The sequence below is a fragment of the Megascapheus bottae genome, chromosome 28, assembly GCF_031878675.1.
Source record: "Megascapheus bottae isolate mThoBot1 chromosome 28, mThoBot2.hap1, whole genome shotgun sequence".
In the NCBI taxonomy this organism is placed as follows: Eukaryota; Metazoa; Chordata; class Mammalia; order Rodentia; family Geomyidae; genus Megascapheus; species Megascapheus bottae.
The window spans coordinates 775,763-802,936 of record NC_143536.1 but is presented as its reverse complement, the minus strand read 5'-3'; the positions used below and the strand labels follow the sequence as shown (position 1 = coordinate 802,936).

General features: G+C 56.2%; 1 protein-coding gene across 2 annotated transcripts in view; it reads left to right on the top strand.

The window, feature by feature from the left end:
- The window catches only part of Adgrd1 (adhesion G protein-coupled receptor D1), an 80,332-nt gene that overhangs the window by 25,486 nt on the left and 27,672 nt on the right, over nucleotides 1-27,174 (top strand). For both annotated transcript variants that reach the window (XM_090320667.1, XM_090320668.1), the window contains 7 exons: nucleotides 2,166-2,227; nucleotides 3,115-3,270; nucleotides 3,757-3,816; nucleotides 6,078-6,195; nucleotides 6,961-7,071; nucleotides 8,431-8,506; nucleotides 10,010-10,151. In XM_090320667.1, the coding sequence (XP_090176793.1) occupies nucleotides 2,166-2,227; nucleotides 3,115-3,270; nucleotides 3,757-3,816; nucleotides 6,078-6,195; nucleotides 6,961-7,071; nucleotides 8,431-8,506; nucleotides 10,010-10,151 (725 nt within the window). The remainder of the gene's footprint in view (nucleotides 1-2,165; nucleotides 2,228-3,114; nucleotides 3,271-3,756; nucleotides 3,817-6,077; nucleotides 6,196-6,960; nucleotides 7,072-8,430; nucleotides 8,507-10,009; nucleotides 10,152-27,174) is intronic.

Sequence of the window (27,174 nt, the reverse complement as noted above, 5' to 3'; positions counted from 1 at the left end):
CCCACGCTTGGTCAGGGCCTGACCTCATTAGGCCACTGTTGACTGCGGGGGAGAAAACCCAACTGAGAATAACTTCAGCTGAGAAGGGCATTTCCTGTCTCATACAGTGAAAAGTCCACGGAGACTTTGCTTGGGAGCTGCTCAGTTCATACCCCAGTCGCTACCACTCCCAGTCTTGATGCTGCCTGCAGCCATGTTAAGTGGTCTTGGGGCTGCCAGGATGGCTGTGTTCCAGTGGGGTCACGTCCTCTTCCCCTCAGTAGGAAATGCAGAGCCTCCCTTCCCATCACCTCCCACAGCTGGTGGGATCTGAGTGGTTGGCTGGCTCAGTTCATTCCTGTGGTTGTACAGAATGATTCCGATCAGCAGTTCCTGGGTGCAGGTTCACTCTTGGATTTGCTAGTGGGGTCAGTGGGCCCAAGTAACTGCAGGAGAGGGGGCTCCCCCAAGATGCGGGCCTCAGAGAGGGAGCCAGAGCCAGGGGGAGTGGTGGGTCCAGGGCAGCCGTGGGCATTTCTGTCTTGTAGCTTCACCCAGGAAAAAGGAGCTCTCTTCACAGGAGGGACAGGACCCGAGTGCCCAGGACGAGGAAGATGATATTAGGGTTCTGTTTTCCGTCGCCCGCGCTCGCAGTTGTCACTGTGAGACCGAGAAGGCGGATAGGCCTCCTTGGCAAATGCCTGGTTCCCTGACACTGGGAAGAGTCGCTGTTGTTTCTGGTCCTTATCACAGGCTTTTTGTCCCCTTTTCTGGCACCCCCCAGATGCAGAGAAAGGTGCTGTTAGATTCCTTGGGGGACCCAGGACAGTGGCCCGTATGCACTTAGAGCTCCTGAGAGAATCCCTGTGCCCACCCCCCGAGCGGTGCCCACGGCCATCAGCTCCCCTCTCATGTGGTGACCGGGCTTTGGAAACCTAGCTTATGGAGAAATCCAGGTGTCCCCTGGACGGCCCTGGGGCAGGGCTGGCCATGGCTCTGCCCGCTCACGGTGGTGGGACTGGGCAGCTGCCATGGGAGCTGAGATCAGTCTGGGCAAGAGCCTGCTCCTCAGCAGCTGTGCAGGGACCGCAGGTGCCCGAGAAGGCATCACCACGAGTGCCCTGTCTGAGGGGACACCTCACCTTGTTGACTGGGGTCGGTGCCATTTCCTGTCGGATCTGTCCAGATACACAGGTGTGATCTCGACCCAGAAAGGCGCAGCGCTGCCCATCTGTCACCCTGCCCCTGCGACGAGAAGCAGCTCCTCTGCAGAGAAGTAGAGAAAGCCGAGGGGCTGTGCTCAGAGCCGTCATCTAACGGCAGCCTGGGTAGATGCCAGAACGCCCTGCACCTGCCAGCTGTCTGCGTGATGGCAGCGTTGGGGCTGAGTCAGGCTGAGGGTATGGCCCAGTGTCACCTCTCAGGTTTCACATTGTTGCCACTGACAGGGGCGACTTTAATCTCCCTGGATTTGGTGGCCTCACGAGAGGTAGTGTAAGTTGGCTGTGTCTGCCCTCTAACCCCTTGGAGTGAATGTCATTCTGATGTGGAGAACAAAGTTCTTCCACCAGTGTCAGGACTGCATTCCCGTCACCCAGCCGTGCCTGAGCCCCAAAGCCCGGTCACTCTCCAGCCAGCAAGGGAAGTGACGTAATTTCTTCAGGTCACCTAAAGCAACCTTGAGTTTCCAAAAATGAAGAGGATTATCTAGGAAGTGGGTGGGAGACACAGCATCGTGGCCCCATCTCGGTCTCAGCCATCTCAGTAGCTGTGAGGTCATCCAGGTCAGCTCCTCTGCTGGCTCTTTGGGGTTCAGCCTCCCTTCGTCTCTCTCAGAGGCAGGGTTCCAGCCCAGGGACAGCAGCGCTCTTCACTCTATCCCCAGTGAGTCTGTGCAGCTGAGGTACAGTCTCCTGTCCCTGTTTCAAGTTGGTGATGCCTTGCATAAAACAGTTGTTTTTGTATAACAACTTGCACGAAGGCTATTCAAAACAGTTTAGAATGTTAATGGTAAAATAATTGAAGCTGGAAGAATCTATTTGATCTGCCCATTAAGCTAATATATTAATCTGTATCTTTCAAGCAGCATTCCTACTCCACGTACTTTGAGCTATAGTACTGTCTTGAGCTGGGGGAGGAAGGGCAGCCATTGCACTCCTTGCTGAAGCACAGTTTGTTTGTTCCAGGGAAGCACACTTTGTCTTCGACACCACCGAGCCTCTTCATGACCCCCACAGCCTCCACCGTGGTGAGCAGGGATTTCCTTTGTCCTCATGTGTCCACAGCTTTCCACCCTGTGACCAGATACCAGGGAAAACAGCCAGCGGGGAGCATTTATTTAGACCCATGGTTTCAGAGGCTTAGTCCGGGGCAAGCCTGGTCTAAAAGGCCGAGGCCTCAGTGGAGTGGAGAGCAGATGCCCATTTCCTGGCACCTGAGAGAGACTTAGACAAGATACGCCCTTCTCAGGCAACCCCCTCCCCAGGGATCAGCTGAGGAGCCACTGTGCCAGGAGTGTGTTCAGATCCAGTCACTCCACTGCCTTCAGGAGAGTACGTCCAGATCGCAGCATCCTCACCTGAGTGCCAGGACACTGGGCGCTCCAGGTGCTGTGTCACGTCTGAGGAGGAATGACAGACGCTGGAGGGAAGCCAGCCTCGGGGCTAATTCTAGGTGCCAGAATGACTGAAGAAAGAGCACATTTAATACTGGCTCTAGTCACCTCCGGGGCCTGACGGTGAAGGAGAGCAGAGCCAGGATCACAGGGCTGGGTCCTGAGCCCAAGAGCCTCTCAGCTCAGCTCCTGCAGCCTGTCTGCCCTTTTGGAATTGGAGGAAAGGAGTCATACCAAAAGTGTAGCCCACTCAAACTTGAACACGTAGCTGAAGAACTCCCCTTCTTGAGAGCTTCAGTGGAGAGTGTGTGTCCGCCTCTCCCCCGTCCTCCCGTGTCTGTGCTCAGTTCATTGAATCACCTTAGTCCGGAGGGTGATTGTGGGGACACAGGGTTGTTCCTGAGAGTGCCACATGATGAATATCTTGGGGTGTCCAGTTGTGGCTCCAGAGTAGGACGCTGCACTGCAGAGCCATCCAGCTCTGCCCCTCAGCAGGCGGTGACATGGCCCATTCCCCTCAGGAACACACAGGTGCTTACCTTCCCATCATAACCAGCCTGGCGGAGGAGGGGAGAACCTTCAGAAGACCTGGAATTGTCCTGCGCTACCTTCAGAATGTGTCACACAGCCTACCCAGCAAGGCCCTCTCTGAAGCGATGGCGCTGAACCTCACAGAGGTAAAGCCCTTTGACATTATCCCAGAGTCCATGTGTTAAAGATGGACCCGGCCGTGGCCTGAGAACTGGTGGGACAGCTGGTGCCTTAGATGTATCCAGTGCATAATAAGCATCCGCCCCTCTGTGCTGGCCCTGGCCCTCTCAGGTGGGCCGTCTAGGTGTCAGGGAGAGTAAGTGGATTAAAGACCTAACTGAACTAGTAAGCACTGAGCTTACTAGTTACACCAATGGATGCATGGTTTAATGTGTCACAGTTGCATACTCACAATGGGGTGGGTTTACTACAATGTCCACATGGATCAAACAGGTTAGTGCCTATAAGATACGGCCTGATATTTCAGTGCCCTAATGTGAGACACGAATGCTTTCCACCATATGCAAAAAACCCAGCCGGCCCCTTGAGGCGCGTTGGGTGACATGGGCCTAGTGGGTTCAGGGTGGGGGCCTAAGAATGCACACTAATCAGGCCACTTTTCCCACATGTAGACCTTCCTCAGAACGGTGGCCAAAGTTCTGCTGCTGCCCAGTTGGACCCACAACTCAGAGGTAAGGAAAAGAACTTTTTGATCTTAGATAGATGTCTTCCTAGAAGTGGGATGACAGCCCAACCCGCATCTAGCGGGAGAACCATGTGTGGCTGCCTTCTGGGCCACAGGGCATCAGTTCACCTCTGCCTGGCACCATCCCTCATAGGTCCGTGCCCTGTGTGAGAAGGGGGTGGCCGCTTTCTTCTCAGCAGGTGAACGTTGTATTGTTAAACGCCGACATCCCTCTTGAATAGTGCTAAGAAACATGGGTGAAGTGAAAATAGAGCTTGCCATGATGTTACAATTTGAGTGTAAAAATGAGAAGTTCTTGTTCTCTGCGACCAAAATAATCAGGGAGCAGATGGAGTGATCATCCTTTATTTCTAAAAGATTTATTGAGTTTGCTTATTTCAAACATAAATCAATAAATAACTATGGAGAAGCTGGAAACTGACAATCACCCGAAATGGTAAGACCGGGTGAGCCTAGAATACACCCCTTACAGTTCAGTTTTCAGTTCTCATATGCATCTACATTCTACACTCACTGTATGTCTGTCTGGCCTGTTTTCCCATAGACAGAATGTTCTTCTGCATGCTGTGTGTAAGTCAGGACAGGTTTGACTGCTGCAGTAACAACACTGCAGTGGCCTGGCCCGGAGAATGCCTACATTTAAGGCATTGGAGTCTCTCCATGCAGTGACACAGACCCTGGCCCTGTCCACCCACACACTAGTTGCCAGGGCTACAGTGGCTTCAGGTTGCTGGCAGGACTCCCAAGCCTTGGTCTCGAGGGGATGGGACCAGGAATGCACAGCCCTCCGTGCGCCCTCATCATTAGATGTGCTTAGACTGATTCCTAGCTCACGAGGCAGCGTCCCAGTCTCTCCTTATTAATAAGGCTGAGTGAGTGTTTGCATTTGGTGAGCTTTTTATTTAAGCAACTTCAAATGAAATGAGATTGTTGAATATTGGCACAGGGAGAAGAAAGAGTTTAAGATGTAAGTCAGACAATATTATTGAGAAACAGATTCTCTCTTTAAAAAAGCACAACCGGGACCCGGAGTTTGGCCTAGTGGTAGAGTGCTTGCACAGCATACACGAAGACCAGGTTCTAGTCCTCGGTACCACGTACATAGAAAAAGCCTCAAGTGGTGCTGAGGCTCAAGTGGTAGAGCTCTAGCCTTGAGAAAACCCAAGGACAGTGCTCAGGCCCTGAGCTCAAGCCCGGGACTGCCAAAAAAAGAAAAAAGAAAAAAAAGCACAACCTCTCAAGGTTTCAGTTTCAAAGGAGCTGTGCCCAGGCTACAGCCAGGGAATCACAAGGGGATAGCAGGTGGAGGACTCAGACAGATGAGTTTCTGCATCCATTTAAATGAACTTTGTTGAGTGCAAAATATGCAAATCTTCTGCAAAATATGAATAATCATGGAATTCTTTGGGCTTCAGCAGGATCTAATGTGCATTAAAGAGAATTATCGGCTGCTCCCCACCGAAATGCATACTGGAGACACAGACCCCATGTGCAGAGCTACTTAGCTGATTGGAATCAGGCCACCTGCCTAAAAGTGATGCCTAAAATTGGCGTCTGCATTCTATTTCCAGCTCATTGATTTCTCCCCAAGAATAGAGTTGTGAGGGAATGTGGAGGGCCAGCAGCACATAGGTCATCTGCAAGGCCAGAGGTGGGAAAAGAGGCAGGGAGGGCAGAGCAGAGTTAGGCCCAGGAAGCCTGCAACAGCCCCCAAGGACCCAGGAGGGACAGCCTGAGAATCAGCGGAGCCCCTCTGAGGGCTGTGTCAGGGCTCCAGAGTCTCTGTCTTGGAGATGCAGAGGGGTGGAAAGGACATTAGGTGGAGAGTTAGGAGGCCAAAGAGGATGAAGTCTCCAGTACTTGTAGTATGGAGAAGTTCCAAACCAGTCACCCTTTCACAGGGAACTGCCAATCCTAAGGCCAGGGAAGCCCAGGGCCATTGGTCCTGCTTATTACGTGGACACGCCTTGCCGAGGTCCCTGGGGGCTCAGAAGGGGTAAGGAACAGATGTCTGTCTCTGTCAGCAGCAATGGAGCAGCAGTGCAATCAGTGAGACCTGTGTCCCTGCTCTCAGCTCCTCAGGCGTGGCCACCTCCCAGTCTGCTCAGTGGCCCGTGGGACTTTCCCCACCTCCCAGTCTGCAGAGCAGGGTGCTGGGGCTGCACTTTCGGTGGCTGCTGTGGGGTGGACTTGGTGCTCTCTGCTGACCGGGGAACCCTCGTGGCTCCTCATGTCTGTTGCTTGCAGGATAATGCTTTGGTGCTAGGCCTGATCAACACCATCGACACCGTCACGGGCCATGTGTCTTCCAACCTGCACTCCACCCAGCCTCAGGTCTTCCTGGCAGGTTCCTCCTCCATGGCAGGTAGCTGTCACATCAGGGGGGACTGTGCAGGGAGGATGCAGGGTGCTGGCCTGGTGTGGTTCCTGCTGTTTGAGCTCCCGCAGTCAGGATTGAGGTGGACCTCACCGTTTTCTAAATCACATTGCCTTGTGTATAGACATATTTGGAGGCCAGTGGGCCGAGGTCTTGTGCGCTATGTTCACGTGAGCCTCATGGGGTGGTCTGTCTTATCATGGCTGTCTGGGCTCAGTATAGAATAGAAAAGCTACAACCAATGGTGGCTGGTGGACAGCAGAATCGGGTCCAGTGCCAGCAGGTCTGCTTTTTACATGTCAGTCCCCACAAGCAAGATGGCATGGCCCATATTCTGAGTCTGTCTGTCTGACTGTTCTGTGGTATACACAAGAGCTGACGTGGTCCTGGTGGGTGTGCCTGCTGCCCAAGCCCAGGTCCTGGCATTGGATGTTGCTATCCCTCATGGCCCTCAGAGGTCACCTAGCACACAGCTCCATCACTGTGAGGACATTGTATACATCATGCCGAGCCCCGAGGACTGCAGAGGGCGGGAGGGGCCTTTCCTCATGAGTGGTGCTCAAGTGTGCATGCCTGCGCAGGTGTGGACACACAGGTGTGGACACACAGGTGTGGACACACAGGTGTGTATTTGTAGTCACTTCTTCCTCTACCAGGAGTTTACCTTGGTTAAAACAAATTCCAGTGTGGTTTCCAGCCTGTCCCCTGTACCCCATGAGCTTGCTGACCTGTCCCCTGATGTGCTTCCCGTAGACTTCTCTGTGGCCAGGGTCCTGCCCCACACCCTGGGTGCTCCTCCCTATCGCTTCCCTGCCCGTGGGCAGAGCTACGTCGAGATTCCCCACAAGGCTCTGCGCGGCCCTGGTGAGTGTGAGTGAATGCCGGGGACCACGGGGCTGTGTGCAGACTTTCTGTAGGGTCTGGGGTGCTGCTGGTGGGCTGAAGTCCCCTGAAGCGTGACAGGAGTGCTGAACAGCCCTTCTCAAAGCCCCTGCTCAGGTGGGTGTCTCTGGAACCCTGAGATGGCCCCACGAAGCTAGCTCTGTGTCCCCCATGGACTGAGCTGGGATTTGGGGGGAGCACCAGGAATCTGTACCCAGGTGGGTCTAGAGTCTGCTTAGCTCCTACCAGGGAAGGGAAGCAGTCCGGCTGTCTCCTCTCCCCGGTCAGTGGCTGTGATTAGGTGAGGGGTTAGTTCAGGGTCCAGGTGTGACTATCCTGCAAACCTAAGCCAAGTTCTGTATTGAGGGACTCTGTTTGGTGCCTGTGGGGCCCACGTCCCCTCTGGTGTCTGGAGAGGTAGATCAGCCTCCGCAGGCCTCACTTGGACCATGAACAGTGGAGATGGATTCGTCTGCCTGAACACCCTGGATGCCTGCCCTAGTGAGGACACAGAGTGCTCTGCCCCAGGGAGAGACCCTGCTAAGCAGGCCCCCTGCTGAGGGCTGGCTCTCCACACCTGGGTGCAGGATGTGTCAGACACCCAGATTCTCCAAACTGGCACGGCCCACCTGTTGCACATGCAGGAACTTTCCATCCTCGGGCAGCCTTACTTGTGACGGGCCTTGGCTCCGGCTGGAAGCCAGGCCCAGCCACTGCGGGGGCCTCTTGTGCCTGGGAAATAGAGTATGCCACTCCTGATGCTGTTTCAGGATCAAGCCCCAAGTGTGAGTTGCAGGATTTGGGTCGGAAGCATCACTGTGCTTAGTGTGCACAGTCTGCCACATGCCTGCGGAGTGAGAGAACAGGGGGCCCATGCTACCCTTTTCAAAGCTGGAACGCAGTGCAGAGAGGGGCCAAGTGTGAGGGGTGTGGCCAGGAGGCTGTCAGCACCTGAGGGCCTCTGCCTGCCACCTCCCCTGTCAAGGTGGCCATAAACGTGTGCAGATGGCATTCCCTGCGTCCAGACCGCTGTCCCTGCACGTAGGTTGCACTTCCCAGCAGAGCCACGGGGTGCCTGTCTGCCCTCGGGGCTGTGGCACCCCGGGCAGTCCGGCTCTCCCCGAAGCCGGCTTCTGCATGGGTGGAGGCCGCACAGTTGGGCACTCTGTGGAGGGACCGTGGCACTGGTGCTCCGTAGCTGCTGCTCCTGCTGGCCTTCCACTTCCTCCCCAAGGGAACTGCCTTGGGCGCTGGGCTAAGCTGTGCGGAGCTTGGCCTGGCAGGGGCGTGTGCTGCTCCCCCACTTGGACCTGCACCTGATCTATCTCTGTTTCACCACAGCCTGGACCACGCTGGTGGGCCTCCTGTACCACTCTGTGCACCGCCATCTGCACAGCATCCCGCCAGCCAGCACACGGTACGTCTGTGGGTGTCGTGGGACTTCCTGGGTAGCTGCCCACGGTGATGCCCCCGCACTGCCAAGCACAGGCACGACTGTTCGCCTAGAGAACGGCAGCGCCGGTTCCCGCTGCCTCACGGTGGGAATGAGTACAGGCCGTGCCTTCTGGAAGAGACTTAGGACCCGGCACTGGGCCCTGACAGCCCCGGAACAGGCAGGTGGTGCAGGGCTCTGGGGCAGCCCACAAAGACTGCTCGAGTGACTGAGCCTCAGTCCCACATGTGCACTAGGAAGGTAGCTGGGTGACCGGTCTCCACGTTAGGACACTGCCCTCAGGCATTCCTGGGACAGCCTCAGTCATTGCCTGGCAGGCCTGGGTGCAGGGAGGCAGGCAGCGCCTCTTTCCTCCTGGGGGCAATCAGTGCTGGGCTCCACCCTTGAGCATGGTTCTCCTTCCATCCGTCATCCAGGCACCTCGCTGCCCGCTCCGCTCCCTGCTTCTGACCCTCAAGGGCTTTGGGAGCAATAGACTCACCTCCGAATTCTATACTACGAGCCCCATGCTCCTTTCTTAGGCTTCTAGAGGTTTGGGGTAACAGGAAATCTAGTTGACATGGCTGCTTCGGCAAAAGGTGAATTTAGTGGCTCACACAAGCTCGGGGACAGCTTGATCTAGCATCGGGCTGGGACGGGGCTGCAGCTCTGGGTCCTTCCCGGGACGGGCTTCCTCCTCAGCGGGTCCCTCCCTCCTGGGGGATCCTAAGCTGGAGAACACCGTCCTTTGGAGAGATGTGTGCCTCTGTCCAGGCATCCCACCCCAAACTTTGTATTCTGGGCATTCTCTGCCCTGAGGTCCCTATCTTCTCGGTTTTGCTGAGCCCTGTGCCCATCTCTGAGCCGCATGGTGGCTTGTGATCAACTGCTGGATTCACACCTCAAGGAAGGGTTTGCTTCTGAGCTGAGGGGAGTTGGCACCAAGCTCAGGGATGGGCCAGGAAGGGTGGGCACCATCCCACCCATGTACAGGCCTGGTGTGCAGCTCAGCAGTGGTGAGGCCACTGCCCAGGGAGTTTGGTGAGCTGCAGACCCAGTAGCCCCGGTTGGTGCCGTGTCCAGCAGCAGGGCCCTCCTGGAGGGAAACAGAGGCGCCTCCATCAGGAAGGGTGAAGGGACACCGGGAGGCTGAAGGTCAGGTGCCACCACCACCAAGGGAAGTCAGGTTCATCCAGGGGAGGGAGTTGCCCACGGTCCATAGCAGTGAGGTCAGTGCTGAGATCCAGGGCTGGGTGTGGCGAGTTGTTCTTCACTCGCTGTTTTGAGTCGGCACCACTTCACCTTCTAGTTTTGGATCGGAGCCCAAAGAGAGAAGGCACTGACACGGAGAGTCAGCTGACCGATTCAGACCCACCGTGGAGAGCAGCCGGCTTGGAAGACAGAGCCGAGCTCCTCCTGAGGACCCAGGCCTCGGAGCCCTGGTTCCCAGGGAGCTCCAGGTGGAACCAGTCTCCATTTCTTCGGCAGGATTGCGGAGGCAGCGATTTACAGAGATTGCCTGCTCTCTGTGGCCAGCCACCTGATTTCCCTGGAGGTGTCCCCGCCGCCCGCTCTCTCCCAGAATCTGTCTGGTTCTCCCCTTGTCGCCGTCCATCTCAGGCACACACTGGTGAGTGGGTCCACTCCGCCCAGAGGTGTCTTTGGCTGTGTGCGTGCGTATGGGTTTGGGGCTGGTTCCCTTCCCAGACCCCTTCCTTGGGCTGTTCATGACTTGGGGGTGTAGCGTGGCTTGTCCTGGGTGACAGGGCCTCTGAGGCCCGAGAGGCTGAGCCAGCACAGCCACAGTGGTGAGACTCGGCTGTGGTGGAGCGTCCTCTCTGGTTCTTGGCTGTCCGATTCTGTTTTCATGGGTGCCAGTGGGAAGCTGGCTGCAGGACTGGGCTCTGATGGGAGACACAGCCCTTGGTCCCGAGGGACACCAGCACGCTCTGGCCCTTCACCACGGTGGTCTCCACTCTTAACTCACTAGGCGAGTGCAGCAGCAACCCAGGGCCCCTGATGGACCCCCGTCCCTTAAGAGGTGTGCACATGCACCGCCCCACCCATGTACACGGCCTCGTGTGCAGCTCAGCAGTGGTGAGGCCACTGCCCAGGGAGTTTGGTGAGCTGCAGACTGAGTATCCCCAGTTGGTGCCGTGTACAGCAGCAGGGCCCTCCAGCGGCCTCCGGTGCCTCTGCCTCACCCAAGTGAAGCTACCCTGGTGGGGGCAGGGAGCCTGTGGGTTTGGGGAGGAGAGGACAGACTGCCTGGCTCCGAGGCTGGCTTTGGCACCCCATGTCCAGGAGGTCTTACAGCCTGTCATTGTTTGTCAGGCTGGTATGAAGTGTCAGATTTGCAAAGTGGAAACCCATGGTTCTCCCCCTTCTTAACCCTTCATCTCTGTGTCCCAGTCACTTGTCCCTGTATCATTTCTTCTCTCCCCCTTTCACCCCAGAAGGTAGCAAAGGAACTTTTGCCTCCATGGTCATCTCTGCAGCACCCCCCAGGTAGTCTGCCCTGATGTATGAAATGGACGTTTTCTCTGGGTGAAGGGGTTGCAGTTCGCTCCTGCCTGCTGGCTTTTAGGCTGCCTCCTACACGTAAGCGGCCTCCTGCATTGGGAGGAATCTGCAGCAGCCTTGCCCCAATGCTGCAAACTTTCCTTGCACTTACAAGCAAGACCCTATTGTCCTTTCTGCTCCTCTGTTCTGATGCGTGGCCATGTCATAGTGCCATGGCAGAGAGTAGACAGAGGAGTGCAGGCAGGAGAGAATGGCAGCCCCCACTGCCACGCTTTCCTGTGCGGTGTGCGGGGGGGGGGGGGATGAGTGTGGCCAGATATGCATGTGTGTGACACTCATGTCTGAAGAGGAGCGACTTCAAACTGTCCAATATGCATGAGCATAGACTATCCAGACTTTGATCCTGCCATCTCAGAAGGAAGCAGGTGCCGGTCGCCGTGGCCCTGTGGCCATCTGGGCAGAGACAGTGGGAGAGTTGGGGGCACCTAGGAAATGGGACAGATGGCTTCTAGTGGGACCTAGAGCAGCAGGCAAGAACAGTGCTGCTGTGCTTTGGAAATGCAGCTTCTCCCCGGAAGGCACGTCCCACGGCTCATCCTGGAGAGGCACTCTGCGGAGATCCTGTGGCCAGGCACTTGCTCCTCATCCTAGCTGGTCACGGCCAGGGGAGGCAGCGAGCCCTGGGGAGCGTGGGTGCCCAGCCTCGCCGGCTGTTGACAGAAGGCTCACAGGAGAAGGTGCCAATTTGGAGACCAAAGAGAAAGGGTGGACAAAACACCACTGCCTGTTAAATGGCCGGTTGCTGTAGTTATTTTTAACAAAGAAAGCGTTGAATAAGGAGTTTTGCTAAAAGAAGCAGAGGAGTTTTTATCATAGCAGAGGAGGGAGGTAATGGCAGTGTGCCTTGGCCGACTGTCCTCAGGCTGTGGGGTTTTCTTTGAAGGTTGCCGTCTTTCAGGGTGTTTGGAGGCGTGTCCTAAGATGCACTGATTTGCTGGGTGGGAACATTGCCCATAGACCCTCGTTGAGGGAACACACTGAGCATGCTCGGAAGGCTGCCCCCACTGTCCCTGGGGAAGCGGCACAGAGCAGGGGCTATGGTGGTTTATTCTGATGTGACATATGGGCCAAGGTCAGATCACCTCCTCTTCCCAGCACAGAGTAGGTGGGGCTCCCCAGGGTCCTGAGGGCTGGCACACAGGCCAGCCAATGCCATGGCAGGCCTACGGTGGCCAGGACTCAAGCCCCATAGCTCATGTGGCTCACCCACATTTCCAGAGGCCTAGCTGCTCCATTGTCCAGTCTATCCAGAGCAGGATGGGAGTCTCCCTTCCTGTTCTCTACCAAGTAGGCCCCGGGGGAGGGGAGTCCTCCCTCCTCCATCCCTCAGAACAGGATGAGGGGGTCTCCCTCCTCCATCCCGCAGAGCAGGATGGGGGGTCTTCCTCCTCCATCCCGCAGAGCAGGATGGGGGGTCTTCCTCCTCCATCCCTCAGAGCAGAACGAGGGGGTCTCCCTCCATCCATCAGAGCAGGATGAGGGGGTCCCCCTCCTCTATCCCTCAGAGCAGGACGGGGGAGGTCTCCCTCCTTGGGTGACACCTCGTCTTGGGAGGCCGGTACACATCCCTCCAGCCTCCCTGGACCCTGGAATGGACAAAGGTGCAGACCCCAGGGGCTTTGCAGTAAGGCCAGCATGTACTGCATCTGTGCCTCTGCAGAGCAGAGCACATTGTGGGTCACACTCAGGCACAGGGTGTGTGTGGTACCCTAGTGTATCTGTTTTTCAGTGGTGTTGATCACACAATTTGACTTACTCTCAGCGGAGCTGGGGAGATAGAAGGCTGTCAGGCCCCTGTTGTGGGGACACTGAGGGCCATGGGATGCTGACCTCCCCAGGGGAGGTGCTGACACCCAGTTCCAGGACCACTCCTCCCCAGCTGTGACATCAGATAGGGACAGGTCTAGCAAAACCGCCTGGAATCTGGCCAGTGTCATCGTGAGAGTGGCTGGGTCACTGTCACCGTTGTGTGAGATATCGCTGTGTCAGCATCCACAGCCTGTCCACTTCCACACAGTTCAGGCATTTTCAACTTGGAGCTAAGAAACACAGTCCTATTTTTATGCTTCCGAAGTCCTGTTCAGAAGCAGACTGAGGGAGCTGTGAGTGTGGGCTGTTCTCTTGGTGTCTCTTGGACACGGACTATGGCAGATGTTCCTTCTAAAGTGTCTGTGGCAAACGAGGAAAAAGTCTTGCTAGGAATGGAGTTCCTTTCTCTTGCTGGGATTGTTCTTGGGTGCTGATGCAGCCCTGCAGATTGCCGTGTCCAGACATGACTGCTCAAACACACACACACGCACACGTGCATGCACTCATGCACATATGCAGGCACACACACATACATGTATAACTAAGCTTCAGTTGAAATCCACCTTTGGAAGATGACAGACAGGCTTTGGTGTTTCAGTTTCCTTCTCGAGAGTGTGGGGCATCTGTGAGCCCCTTGGGCTGGGTGGAGGGTCTGTGCTGGAACATGGTTCACAGCTCCTGTGTCTCTAAAACGGTATCTGTGAACTGAGATCGTTTTCTTGGCTGCATTGTAGCTCACTTACCTGTGCAATAACCAGCTTGTGTCAGGTTGTCAGCATTGCAAACACCGTAACAAGCCTGTGTTCCCACACATTTTCTTTGTAAGGTAACTTGAAAAGTTACCCTCATTAAATGGCCTGATTAAATGGCTACATCATTTTTCATTTTAAAACTGCCCTTGGAGGTTCACACAGGGTTAGTGTCTCCCTCCAGAGGGAGAGAATCGAGTTGGAGACTCCTGGGCTCAGAAGGTTGGAGCTGCCTGACAGAACCAGCTCCATGCACAACCCATTTTAGGAGCGGACGCCCTTTCCCATCTGCCACCAGACTGGCTCCTGTCCCCATACTGGTTTTATTTGCTTTCCCCTACAACGTTGATGTCCCTTTTTACACGTTTGTTGAACACCACGACTGGCACCTCCTTTGCTGTTGCCATGCTTTCTAGGTGCACACTCTGCCTCTTGGCCTAGCCACGTTTGCTGTAGTTTATTTTTGGCAAAGGTCTTACCTCCCAAGCCAGCCTGGATGGTGAGTCCCATCCCTGCCTCTGGCACCTCCACGCTGTGTCCACCCGTGCTTTCTCCATTACATGGTCCTATCCCATTTTTCTTACTGATTGTGGGAGTCCTTGCAGGTCTTGGATGTGAGTCTCTTGTTGGACTCACGTATGGCAGATTTCTTCCTTGCTCATGCCTGGCCTGTTTGCTTTTATGGTACTGTTGACGAATGGCTTGAACTTAGGGCCTGAGCACTGTCCTTGGACTTTCTCAAGGCTACAGCTCTACCACTTGAACCTCAGCACCTCTTCTGGCCCTTTTCTGTGTATGTGGTGCCAAGGAATCAAACCTGGGTCTAGGCAAGCACTCTACTCCCGGCCCAACGAATGGCAGTTTTAAGTTTTAATGCAGCCAGTCCATCAAGCTCTTCTCCTGAGTTTTGTGCTTCTTGTGTCCTGGTCAAGGAATCTTATCTACCTGAAGGTCATGAAGTGTCTTTTTGCGTTACCCTAAACATTTATTGCTCTCTTTCCCATTTAGATCTACGAGGCTTGTCTAATTGTATCTGTGTGTGCTATGAACTAGGGTCAAGATTTATTTCCCATCCACGGATATCCAATTTACCTGGCTCAACTTGTTAGCAAGATAAGCCTTGCTCGCACGAGGCAGTGCCCCTGAGCCATAAATCACGTGAAGGTTCTCTATGGTTGTGTTTCTCAGTGCTGTGCCCTGCCTCCGGCTGTACACAGGTGTTCGGGGGCCCTGGGAGGGCCTGAGGGCCGCCCCTTCAGCCTTGCAGCTCCCTGCCTGTTTGGGTGAAATACACGCTTAGGGTTTAATGCAGGGCTGGGATGTAGCTCAGTAGAAAAGTGCCCGCCTACTGAGTGCAACACCCTGGGTTCGATTCCCAGTATGAAAAAAGAACAAAGAAAAAAACATACTGGTAAAAAAAAAGTTTACCGTAGTAACAACCTATGTTGTCACCCTGGGGCTCATTAGTGCCTGCTTCCATCTGTGCAAACTGGTGGACAGAAAGCCTCACCCCGTAGTTTTTATTTGCATTCCTTTGATTGTTGGTAGCCTAGACATCGGTCCCTGAGAGGATTGGCCATCTGCATTTCTTTTACTTTGCATACCCTGTCCTTCAGAAAGCAGATGGAATGTTTGTTCCATCGCTGACGTTTAAGGGCTCCCTGCAAGTCCCAGATATCCATGCATCTTGGTTTCAGTCCACTAGCCCTTGTGAAAGTTAAGAAACCTGATGCTGTCAGGCACACCAGGCGTGTTCTCTGGAGCCAGGGGGTGTCGGCTTCTTGTGGCTGCTCAGCAAGGTTTGTCCAACTCCATCTGGAAACAGCCATCTGGAAGCCAGAGGTACAGTCCGGCCAGAAGCAAATTCAGGTCCTGGAGACCCTCGTCTGCAGCCCCTCCCTCCTTCATGAGTGCTGGGCTTGCTGAGGCATGTTGAGCCACCGTCCAGGACAGAACCTCCTCGGGTGCAGCAGCCAGAAAGGCTGCATGGTGTTCTCTGTGTGCATGCAAGTGAGCATTTAGCACCTGCAGTGTCACAGTGAACCCAAGGCGAGGCTGGAGACCGAGCCTTAACCACACATGGTTTGCAGAAGCCAGGCATCTCTTGTGTAGGGCCAAAAGCTGAGGTCTCCTGCAGACAGCTCCCCCGGCTTGGCTGGGCCAACCATCCAGCCTCCACAAGACAGTGAGCACCTCCAGGACACTGGAGGTCCAGCATGGAGGGGGAGCAGAGCCTCCTGGTCGCTGCACACACACGGGTTCCCGGCAGCGTGGTGGCCTGGCTTGATCCCAGGCTTTTTCCTGCAGCTGCAGTGTCTGAGAATCGGCCAAGGCTGGTGCACAGCGGCCGTGTGTCCTCCTAGCCTCCTCCAGTGGCTGCCAGTGCTGGGGGCAGGCCTTTGTAGGCACAGGCCGAGTCCAGGGAGCCAGAGCTGGGGCCAGGCCTCTGATCCACTCAGGCCGAGTCCAGGGAGCCAGAGCTGGGGCCAGGCCTCTGATCCACTCAGGCCGAGTCCAGAGCTGGGGCCAGGCCTCTGATAGACTCAGGCTGAGGCCAGAGCTGGGGGCAGGCCTCTGATAGACTCAGGCCGAGTCCAGGGAGCCAGAGCGCTGTACTGTGGTCTTCACCACACCAGGTCCTGACGCTGTCCTTCCCCCTTCCTGGGGATTCTGGTTGTAGGATTTGTGGACACTGTGAGGCAGGTACCTAACAAAGACATTATTTCCACCAGTGGGGGTGTAAGTATTGAGTCACACCCACAACTCATTCCTGCAGCCTGGTCCTCAGATCCACTCTCCTGTGTATGTATGTTCTGTTCCCAGACTGGGGGTGTGAGCCGACACCAGCCCTGCCAGAGGCCTTAGCCTCTGCCTCCCCCTCTCCTGGGGAAGGGGCTCGCCTCTGCCTCTAGGCTTAGTTAGGCTTAGTTAGGCTTTCCTGGCCACACCTGGAGCCGAGTCTCAAGGGAGCTCTGCCACTAAGTCTACCCCTTTGGATCCGTGTAGAGCCCTTTTGGGCCTTCACACGGGTGTCACCGGTCCGTTCCACCCAGCAGGGTGCCCAGCTCACTTCAAGCACATTTTCTCCCCTGCCTTCAGGGTCGCCTGCGTCTTAGTTGTGCCGTCTCTTCTGGGGCCCTCGTGGACCAGGTGTGGCCCACCGTGTCACACCCTTCCTTGGAGACATTCTGCCCTGTGTGTCCCCTGCCGCACACTTGTCTTTTCCCTAGTCACCAGCTCTGGGCATCTCTCCATGTCCTGCAGCATGGGGCACACAGTGGGTTTGTAATGAGGCGGTGTCCTGGGGCTGGAGTTCTGCCTGAGCTCTGAGGAAGATGCAGCGGGCGCCGCTGTCCGTGCTGTGCCCAGTGAGCCCCGGCTGCAGCGTGCCTCTCCACACGGAGCAGAGGTAGGCCAAGGCGGACACGGCAAAGAGAGAGGGGACAGCTGGAACCCTGCAGTGCTTGCTCTGCGTCTTCACCTCCCCCACGTCTCGGGGTATGGGGAGGGCGTGCAGGGCCCGATGATGAGTGGGGTCAGCCAGACCCCGGGGTCGAATCCTGACCAGGAACTGGAGAAGCGAGGGCAGAGGCCGGGCTCTGGGCAGCAGGAAGAGCACAGAAATGACTGCAGGCAGCGTCCCTTCTGTGCCGCTTTCCTCACTGGACTTGCTGACTGGCAGCTCTCCCACCCCCGCCACGTGACTGTCCAGAGAGAGGGCGTGTGAGCAGGGGCTCTCCTGTGGGTGTGGGTGTGGGGTCCAGCCCCAGGGCATCTGAGCCCCCCTTCATATGCTGGTCGCACAAGCCCGGTCTCAGGCAGTCTGCACCCTTCCAGCTGTGCTTGTGTTTCTGACACAGCCACCAAACAAGGCTGTGGTGGCCAGGCCCGGGGTCCGCCCTGGACCTTCCAGTTTCCCTGGAGGATCACGTTGGGTTCTTTGACGAGCTGCACAAGCCGAATCCCTGTCCAGTGTACTGGTCTCCACCACAGGGGGAACAGAGAAGGGGCTACAGCTGAGGCATTTGTGGCCTCGGACAGTGAGTCTGCCGACCTCCCACCAGATGGGCCTTGTCAGTCTGCACTCCCAGGGGCCTGGTCCTTCTTGTGGTCACCAGAGGCCCTGCGCCCTTGAGCAGGCAAGGACCAGGTCTGTGTCACCCAGGCATGCAGGACCGGTGCACAGCGTTTTCAGAGCAGAGCACTGTGGAGGGAGGCCAAGTCTGCAGCGGATGGGGTTATGCGGCCATCAGGTCCTCTCTGTGTGTTCCTCCTCCCCAGGGAGTGCATTTCCTTCCAGCCCATTCTGCAGCTGGCTGGGGACACACCCTTTCGTCCTCCTGCATCTTCCAGCACTCTCCCCACCCCCCATGCTGCAGTTGTGATATGACCCAGATGTGCGGGTTATTTGCCCAAGACCCTGGGTTTGAACTGTAGCGTTCCGGGGGAGCTAAATCGGGGGGGGGGGGACAGATAGGTGTGGCCAGAGGCATGCAGGATGGGGCCCCGTGGGGGACACACAGAGAGGGTATTGGATGTGCAAGGTAGGAGACAGGCAGAGAAGGTGTTAGATAAGCTGGAGGTATGGGGTGGGGGACGTGTAGAGGGGGTGTTGTATTGGGGGGGTGGGGGACGTGTAGAGGGGATGTTGTGTTGTATTGGGGGGGTGGGGGACGTGTAGAGGGGGCGTTGTGTTGGAGGGGGGTGGGGGACGTGTAGAGGGGGTGTTGGAGTGGGGGAGTGGGGGATGTGTAGAGGGGGTGTTGTGTTGGGGGGGTGGGGGACATGTAGAGGGGGTGTTGTGTTGTATTGGGGGGGTGGGGGACGTGTAGAGGGGGTGTTGTGTTGTATTGGGGGGGTGGGGGACGTGTAGAGGGGGTGTTGTATTGGGGGGGTGGGGGACGTGTAGAGGGGATGTTGTGTTGTATTGGGGGGGTGGGGGACGTGTAGAGGGGGCGTTGTGTTGGAGGGGGGTGGGGGACGTGTAGAGGGGGTGTTGGAGTGGGGGAGTGGGGGATGTGTAGAGGGGGTGTTGTGTTGGGGGGGGTGGGGGACATGTAGAGGGGGTGTTGTGTTGTATTGGGGGGGTGGGGGACGTGTAGAGGGGGTGTTGTGTTGTATTGGGGGGGTGGGGGACGTGTAGAGGGGGTGTTGTGTTGGAGGGGGGTGGGGGACGTGTAGAGGGGGTGTTGTGTTGTGTTGGGGGGGTGGGGGACATGTAGAGGGGGTGTTGTGTTGTATTGGGGGGGTGGGGGACGTGTAGAGGGGGTGTTGTGTTGGAGGTGGGGGACGTGTAGAGGGGGTGTTGTGTTGTATTGGGGGGGTGGGGGACGTGTAGAGGGGGTGTTGTGTTGTGTTGGGGGGGTGGGGGACGTGTAGAGGGGGTGTTGTGTTGTATTGGGGGGGTGGGGGACGTGTAGAGGGGGTGTTGTGTTGTATTGGGGGGGTGGGGGACGTGTAGAGGGGGTGTTGTGTTGTATTGGGGGGGTGGGGGACGTGTAGAGGGGGTGTTGTGTTGGAGGGGGGTGGGGGACGTGTAGAGGGGGTGTTGTGTTGGGGGGGTGGGGGACGTGTAGAGGGGGTGTTGTGTTGGAGGGGGGTGGGGGACGTGTAGAGGGGGTGTTGTGTTGGGGGGGTGGGGGACGTGTAGAGGGGGTGTTGTGTTGTATTGGGGGGGTGGGGGACGTGTAGAGGGGGTGTTGTGTTGTATTGGGGGGGTGGGGGACGTGTAGAGGGGGTGTTGTGTTGGGGGGGTGGGGGACGTGTAGAGGGGGTGTTGTGTTGTATTGGGGGGGTGGGGGACGTGTAGAGGGGGTGTTGTGTTGTATTGGGGGGGTGGGGGACGTGTAGAGGGGGTGTTGTGTTGTGTTGGGGGGGTGGGGGACGTGTAGAGGGGGTGTTGTGTTGTATTGGGGGGGTGGGGGACGTGTAGAGGGGGTGTTGTGTTGTATTGGGGGGGTGGGGGACGTGTAGAGGGGGTGTTGTGTTGTATTGGGGGGGTGGGGGACGTGTAGAGGGGGTGTTGTGTTGGAGGGGGGTGGGGGACGTGTAGAGGGGGTGTTGTGTTGGGGGGGTGGGGGACGTGTAGAGGGGGTGTTGTGTTGGAGGGGGGTGGGGGACGTGTAGAGGGGGTGTTGTGTTGGGGGGGTGGGGGACGTGTAGAGGGGGTGTTGTGTTGTATTGGGGGGGTGGGGGACGTGTAGAGGGGGTGTTGTGTTGTATTGGGGGGGTGGGGGACGTGTAGAGGGGGTGTTGTGTTGGGGGGGTGGGGGACGTGTAGAGGGGGTGTTGTGTTGGGGGGGTGGGGGACGTGTAGAGGGGGTGTTGTGTTGGGGGGTGGGGGACGTGTAGAGGGGGTGTTGTGTTGGGGGGTGGGGGACGTGTAGAGGGGGTGTTGTGTTGTGTTGGGGGTGGGGGATGTGTAGAGGGGGTGTTGTGTTGTGTTGGGGGGTGGGGGACGTGTAGAGGGGGTGTTGTGTTGGGGGGGTGGGGGACGTGTAGAGGGGGTGTTGTGTTGGGGGGGTGGGGACGTGTAGAGGGGGTGTTGTGTTGTGTTGGGGGGTGGGGGATGTGTAGAGGGGGTGTTGTGTTGTGTTGGGGGGTGGGGGACGTGTAGAGGGGGTGTTGTATTGGGGGGGTGGGGGACGTGTAGAGGGGGTGTTGTATTGGGGGGGTGGGGGACGTGTAGAGGGGGCGTTGTGTTGTGTTGGGGGGGTGGGGACGTGTAGAGGGGGTGTTGTGTTGTGTTGGAGGTGGGGGACGTGTAGAGGGGGCGTTGTGTTGGTGCCCACCGGGCGCCATTGTAACCACAGTTTGGTTCACAGTGCTCCCGTTGAATGCTCTGCCTTCGCCTGTGTTTCGGGGCAGCAGGGTAATTCTCAGATTCTGATCCCCTGCGTGCTCAGGGGTTCCGTCTAGAGCCTGGCCTCAGAGCCTGCCCTCTACCTCTGGAGATGCGACCCTCCACCTTGCCGGCTGGTGGCCCAGTCCTTGTCTCTGGAGGTGGCTTCGCCGTTTATCAGGTCTTCATCAGGCTCTGTGTGGCCCCAGGCCTGTATCAGGGCCAGGCGGAGCCCTTGAGCCAGGCCCGCGCTGTGAGGCCAGCTCTCCTGAGGAGAGCCTGTCTCAGGTCTCAGCGCCTCTCTCGTCCCATCCGTGTGGTTTCTGCGCCTTCATGACCCCATGCCTGGTTTGCCCTTGTGAGGTAGACTTTCAGCCTGCATGCTGCCTGCTGACACGCTGGGTAACCAGTCAGAAACTTGCGCGACCTTGTCGTCTCATTCAGGGTGTTTACCCCTGGAGCAGGGTTGGTTGGATTGGATGGGGAAAAGCCACTGCAGAGAGGCACCATTGCGCCCCCCCCCACCCCGGCCAGCCAGCTCCGGCTGGAGAGGGTGACAGGGAGAGATGGCCGAGACACGTAGGACGTCCGCTGAGGGCTCTGAGGCCTGGGTGGTCCAGGAAGCTGCGTCTGCTCTGCTCTGTGGGTCCTGCACCTGCGGAACTGGGGAGTCTCCAGGGATCCTGAAATCCATGCTGGAAGCATGGACTGCCGAGCAACCCAGCTGAGACAGCACTTCACTTGTTGTCCACACGTGGCCGTTCACGGCTGGTTTTCCTGTCCAGATGGAATCACCGTCACCTCAGCCATTACCTTTTTTTTGGTAGGTCATGGGGCTTGAACTGTGGGCCTGGGCGTTGTCTCTGAGCTCTTCAGTTCAATGCGAGTGCCCTACCACTGGAGCCACAGCGCATTTCTGATTTCCTAGTGGTTAATCGGAGACAGGAGTCTCACGGACTTCTGTGCCCAGGCTGGCTTTGAACCGCCATCCTCGGATCTCAGCCTGAGAAGCTAGGAAGACGGCGTGGGCCCCGTCCAGCAGCTGGCCATCATCGTAGAGCGAGGTCAGGGTGGCCTGGCGGCACCAGCTGCTAGCAGGTGTGATGAGTGGGGGAGGCCAAGGGCCCAGGACTTGCCTGGAGTAAAGTGTGGGGGAGTCAGGCTTTCTCCACTGGACGCTTCCAGGGGCCTCCTGGAGTGGCTTGAGTCGCCATCTCCTTCCTGTTCTTGTATGAACACTCATACAAGGTGGGGGGGCCCTGGTGGACGAGAGAGGCGGCGCAGTCAGCCACGCAGTAGTGGGGAGCTGGGGTCTGATGCTGCAGGTCCTTCCTTAGTGCCCATCCGTGCCCCCCGTCCACCGAGTCCTCAGTGCCATGCACAGAGCTGGGCAGCGTGGGCACCTCAGGGGGCCCCAGGCTCCCTCTGTGAGGACGGTGGTGGTGCAGCTGCCGCCCCCCCCCCTCCCGCCCCACACCAGCGATTCCGCAGCTGAAGCGGTGGCGTCCAGGGACTGCCCCTTCCTGGGTAGCTTAGAGGGTTCCCCTGAGCTTTGTAAAATGGTGGGCCAGGCTTTGTGGATGCACCAGGTTCCGAGGTCAGCACAGCCTGGCCTCCGGGGGACTCAGTGGTCGTAGTTGTGATGTCAGTGGGTGAGTGGAGCGGAGGCCCGAGTCGTCCTCGTGCATCACACCGGGGCCCTGGAGCTCCCGCCATCTTGTGTCTGTGCCGGTCTCTGGTGGCATCATTTCACGTTTCCTGCTCTCTGGCTCCTCGTGGGATTCCGTGCTGTCACCAGGTGGGGACAGGGCGCTGCCCTCACCCTGGCACACCTTCTTCTCTCCTCACCAACACCAGCACCCCCTTCTCCTTCTAGGCCACCGCGTGGGAGAAGTGTTTCATTTTTTTCTTGGAAATCTTCTTGTTCAGGGCTGCTTAATTCTGCTGAAGTGCTCAGCCGAGCAATGGAAACGCGTATCTTTTAAGTAAAAGCTTTTCACGGAGCAGCCCGGCGCTTTGGAAAGACTAAAGTGTTTTTCATCATCTGAGAATGACAGGTGATCATCTCAGAAGCGATTGGCTGTCACCCCACAATAACCCGTAAATAGGGCTGTTTTCCTGAATTTTAGACTCCATAGCAACTGTTAAAGTGAATAAATAGAACATCACCTATCACCAGGGACACATTTCAAAACAGTCAACCACAGCTAAATCTACAAAGTGGGAGTGACGAGACAGTGACCCGCCAAGATGGGCCCGGCCGTCGTTCTGCTCGTGCTGCTTACTTTGCTTAATTTTTACACAGTGGAGGGTCACAGAGCAGGAAATGTTAAATTTTTCTGACTTCCGCCGTTGCTCGGCACAATCCCGGCAGCTGTTGACCGGTGTCGCCGACGCGGTGGTCTACCAGCTCTCTGAAGACTGGACTTGCATTCCCTGACTTACTGTCCGCTTCTGCTCATTCCTGTTCTCTGGCTCCTGTAAGCGCTCCCCACACCGCCCCAGACTGCACAAGCAAACCCACAGCCCAAACCAGACTTGGTGAGGTACTGTGTACTAGAAGTACGCAGTGTGCACACCACCAAGCCTCACTCCAGTGAGGGCCCTTAGCAGCCCCCACCCAGGAACTCCTCCTCCACCCTCTTCCGCCAGTCACTTCAGGGCGACTCCGTCTCTAGTATATACGGAGAGGCACTCTTTCTTTTCTTCATTCAGCTACTGGCTGTCCAGTTAAGTCATTTTGTCCATCTGGTAAGGCAGGACTTTGGAGGTGGTCCAGCTGTCGCTCTGCCTTCTCTGAGGATTTCTACTCCAGCCAGCGTTCCTCAGGCTCTCCAGGGCCGGTCCCAGCTCCCTGCCGGGTGCGCGCGCGCACACACACACACACACACACACACACACTCTCTCTCTCTCTCTCTCTCTCTCTCTCTCTCTCTCTTTCTCTCTCTTTCTCTCTCTTTCTCTCTCTTTCTCTCTCTTTCTCTCTCCCTGTCTCTCTCCCTGTCTCTCTGTCTCTCTCTCTGTCTCTCTCTCTGTCTCTCTCTGTCTCTCTCTGTCTCTCTCTCTCTGTCTCTCTCTCTGTCTCTGTCTCTCTCTGTCTCTCTCTGTCTCTGTCTCTCTCTGTCTCTGTCTCTCTCTGTCTCTGTCTCTCTCTGTCTCTCTCTCTCTGTCTCTCTCTCTCTGTCTCTCTCTCTCTGTGTCTCTCTCTCTCTCTCTCTCTCTCTCTCTCTCTCTCTCTCTCTCTCTCTCTCTCTCTCTCTCTCTCTCTCTCTCCAGTGAAGTCCCAGCTCCCTGCTGCTGTCTCCTCATGCAGGTTCTGACCATGGTCTGCTGGGCCCTCTCTGGCTCTCTGCTGGTTTCCCTCCCTGGGTTTCTTTTCCTAGACCCCAGCAGCACCATCTGGAAATTCTCCCCGTTTCAGCCCCTCAGGAAGCCACCAGTTCACCAACTATCCTACAGGGCGGCTGTTTCTAGCAGGCCACTCCACTGGTTCCTTTGCCGTGGACAGGAGTCTCGCGTGACCTTTTTACCTGTGCTGCTATCCCCTCCCTCCCTCCCTCCCTCCCTCCTTCCCTCCCTCCCTCCCTTCTTTCTTCCTCCCCCCCTTCCTTTCTTTCTTTCCCAGTCATGGAGATTGAGCTCAGGGCCTGAGCACTGTCCTTGGACACGTTTTCCTCCACTTGAGCCACAGCACCACTTCCAGCTTTTTCTATGTATGTGGTACCGAGGAATCAAACCCAGGGCTTTGCACATGTGAGGCGAGCCCTCTACCACTAGGCCATGCTCCCAGCTCGCTGTCCCATTTCTGAGACATGAACATTTCAGTTAATATTTAAACCCATGTTGGAATAAATTAGCTTAAAAATTAATTTGTGGCGGGAACAAGTGGGGAAGACCAGAAGTGCTAAGTGTTTCCAGCTGGGCCATCGTCTTCCTCTGGGCTCTTCACTGCCTCAGCTCTGTACCTCACTGGGTGGTGGGGAGGGACTGTTCTCACTCCTGGAATGTGGATTTTATCTGTGCATCTTGATAAATTTTCCGATCTCGAGTCTATTGGGCAGATTTACCTCAGCATTTGTGGTGGCTTCATCTATGTAGGACCTTAATGTTATCTCTGAAGGGTGGAATGATTCCCCGATTTCTTGTTAGCTAATGAGCTAAGCAGTGTCTTACACAGGTGTTCACCTTGCGTCTGCAGCAGCATCATGGCCTGCCCTCCACAAAGTTAGCCCCTGGTGTGCGAGGGCCTGTCGGGCAAGCTGCTTGTCTTTTTTATTGACTTAAGGTTTGAGTGCACGTGTCCGGGGCCTAGGGAGATTGGGATGAAGCTGTATTATTTATGAGAATATAAAATAAAGTAGCAGATGGGAGAATGTGAAATAAGCAGTGAGAACAGAAATCGGTGGCAAGCAGGCCCTGGTAAGAGCTATACCACGGCACCTCCGCAGAAGGTTCCAGAGTGTAGTTTGGGAGCCGTCACTGTCACTCTGTCTTCTAAGTAAAGAGACTTTTCTCTCATGGACAGAGCCTCAGTTCAGTGAGGTATGTCAGGTTTGGGGACACAGCTGTGGAGTCCCAGCAGATCTCAAAATAGAACCTCCCAGCCTTAAAGTCCAAGCCACCATTTCTGCAGAAATGACCCCGTGAGCACACCTATTGTTGGAATTTCCCAATTACCTACCCATCCTCCAGCCTGGGAAGTGGCACTTGAATTGTGTGTGTAGAAATGCCGAAGGTCGATGGCAGTTTATTATCCAGGAGGGTGACCTGGCTCAAGGACAGAATCCATGGCATTGGAAACAAGAAGAGCTCAGATGATGGACTTAGGAACCCGTCTGTTCCTCTTCCCGTAATAAAGACCATCTATCTTCACAAGGCCCAGACCCAGCCTCCTGAGTCCCAGACTCATCAGAATTCAGGGACAGGAGGATGGAGGTGGGCTCTTGGAAAGGACTGAACAGATGGGTGTCAGAGCCACCTGAGGCTCCACTTCTTCTCTCTCCTCTCACAGCATGCAGCATCAGAATGTAGTGTGGGGCATCTTGGAACAGTTATAACCAGGTATCCAGGGAACAATAATTTGTAGCATGATTATGACGCATGGGGCATTGGTTGAGGTTTACATTGCTTCTTGAATCCATATGCTCATATGTTTTGGCCAAATGTAAGAAGTTCTAACCATTGTTTCTGGGACTCCAGTGACATGAAGTGAAATCTGCTTTGGTGCCCCAGTCTCCAAGACTCTGGTTACTATTTTTTTTGCTTTATTTTCTTTGTTGTTAAAGTTGTATAATTTGTTGATTTTTTCTTCAAATATTTTTCCTGTTCTTTGATCGCTCTGTCTTGCTATTGATCCCGTTCATTGACTTTTAAAATTTCAATTATTATTGTTTTTTGGTAAAATTTCCATTCGGTTCTCTTTTATGTCATCTGTTTCTTTGCCAAGACTGTAATTTTCATCTGCTTCAAGTATGTGTGTTGTTGCTTGTGAAAGCATTATGATGGCTGCTTTGAGAACCCTTGTCAGGTAATTCCAATTCCTCTGCCGTTGTCATTCAGTGTTGATGGCTGTTGATTTTCTTCTCAAGTTGAGACCTTCCTGATTATTCCTGTGATGAGATAGTTTCCAGTTGAGCCTGGACACCTTGGCTGCCAAGTCATGAAGTTCTGGATCATATGGGCAGCCCGTCTCTGTCCCCACCGCTGGGAGGGGCTGCTCGGGTGGAGGTCCTTGTACCCAGTGGGGCAGGGGCCAGTCGTGTCTGGTGACACCTGGGCTCTGGGGGCCTTCCCATCCCTTCCCTCTGTGACGGAAACAGAGCAGGGCCTCACCTGTACGCATGCCGCAGGGACTAAGTGGTTCATTCAGGTAAACCACCCAGGACAGGGGAAGGGTAAGAAAAGGCCCACTCTCCCTGGAGGAGCTGGCACGGATGCCGCAGCCTCTGCCCAGGGCTCTGAACCCAGCACCCACTCATTCTCTTCTGGACAGATGAGGCAGCCCTGCGGATGAGGATGCAGGAGGACGTGGAACGGAGACATAACAATATGATCTCCAGGAACATACCATGCGTTTGTGTTTACCAAGAAGTGAGACCCCAGACAGGCCCCAGTGCCATACTACAGTGAAAACACTCTGGCGAGCAGGCTGACGATGAAAGTCAGTGGAGGTCAGGACACGCCTCGTTAGGGTGTCAGGGTGGGTGAGCAGAGGCTCCTGCTGCAAAGCAGTTACCAGAATTCCTCACTGTCCAGTGGCCATGGACCGGAAGACGGCGTCACTCATCCCTTCCAAAGGCTGGTGCTGTCTTTTTCTCGGTGGGGCCCACGGGAGCTGAGGCCTCCCCCTCAGGCTGCTCTGAGGAACCGAGAAGCCCCCCCCAGGCTGTGTCACGGTGCCGGCGGGTGTGGTGCTTAGGACCTCAGGCACCACAGGATGGACGGGAGGCGGAGAACCCCACCGGCCTCCCCAGTGCTTTCTGGCTGGGCGATACGGGGCCGGAGGGGCCGTCACACTCTGCCCTTCCCAGCAATGGCAGATCCATTTCCCCGGTTTTGTCGCCCAGCTGCAGGTCACACACGGTTCATGGGCTCGTGTGAGAATGGGGAGTCTGCAGGCACAGGGAGGGCACCATGGAGAGGACAGAGCTCAGGCCGGGGAGCCCTGCGTG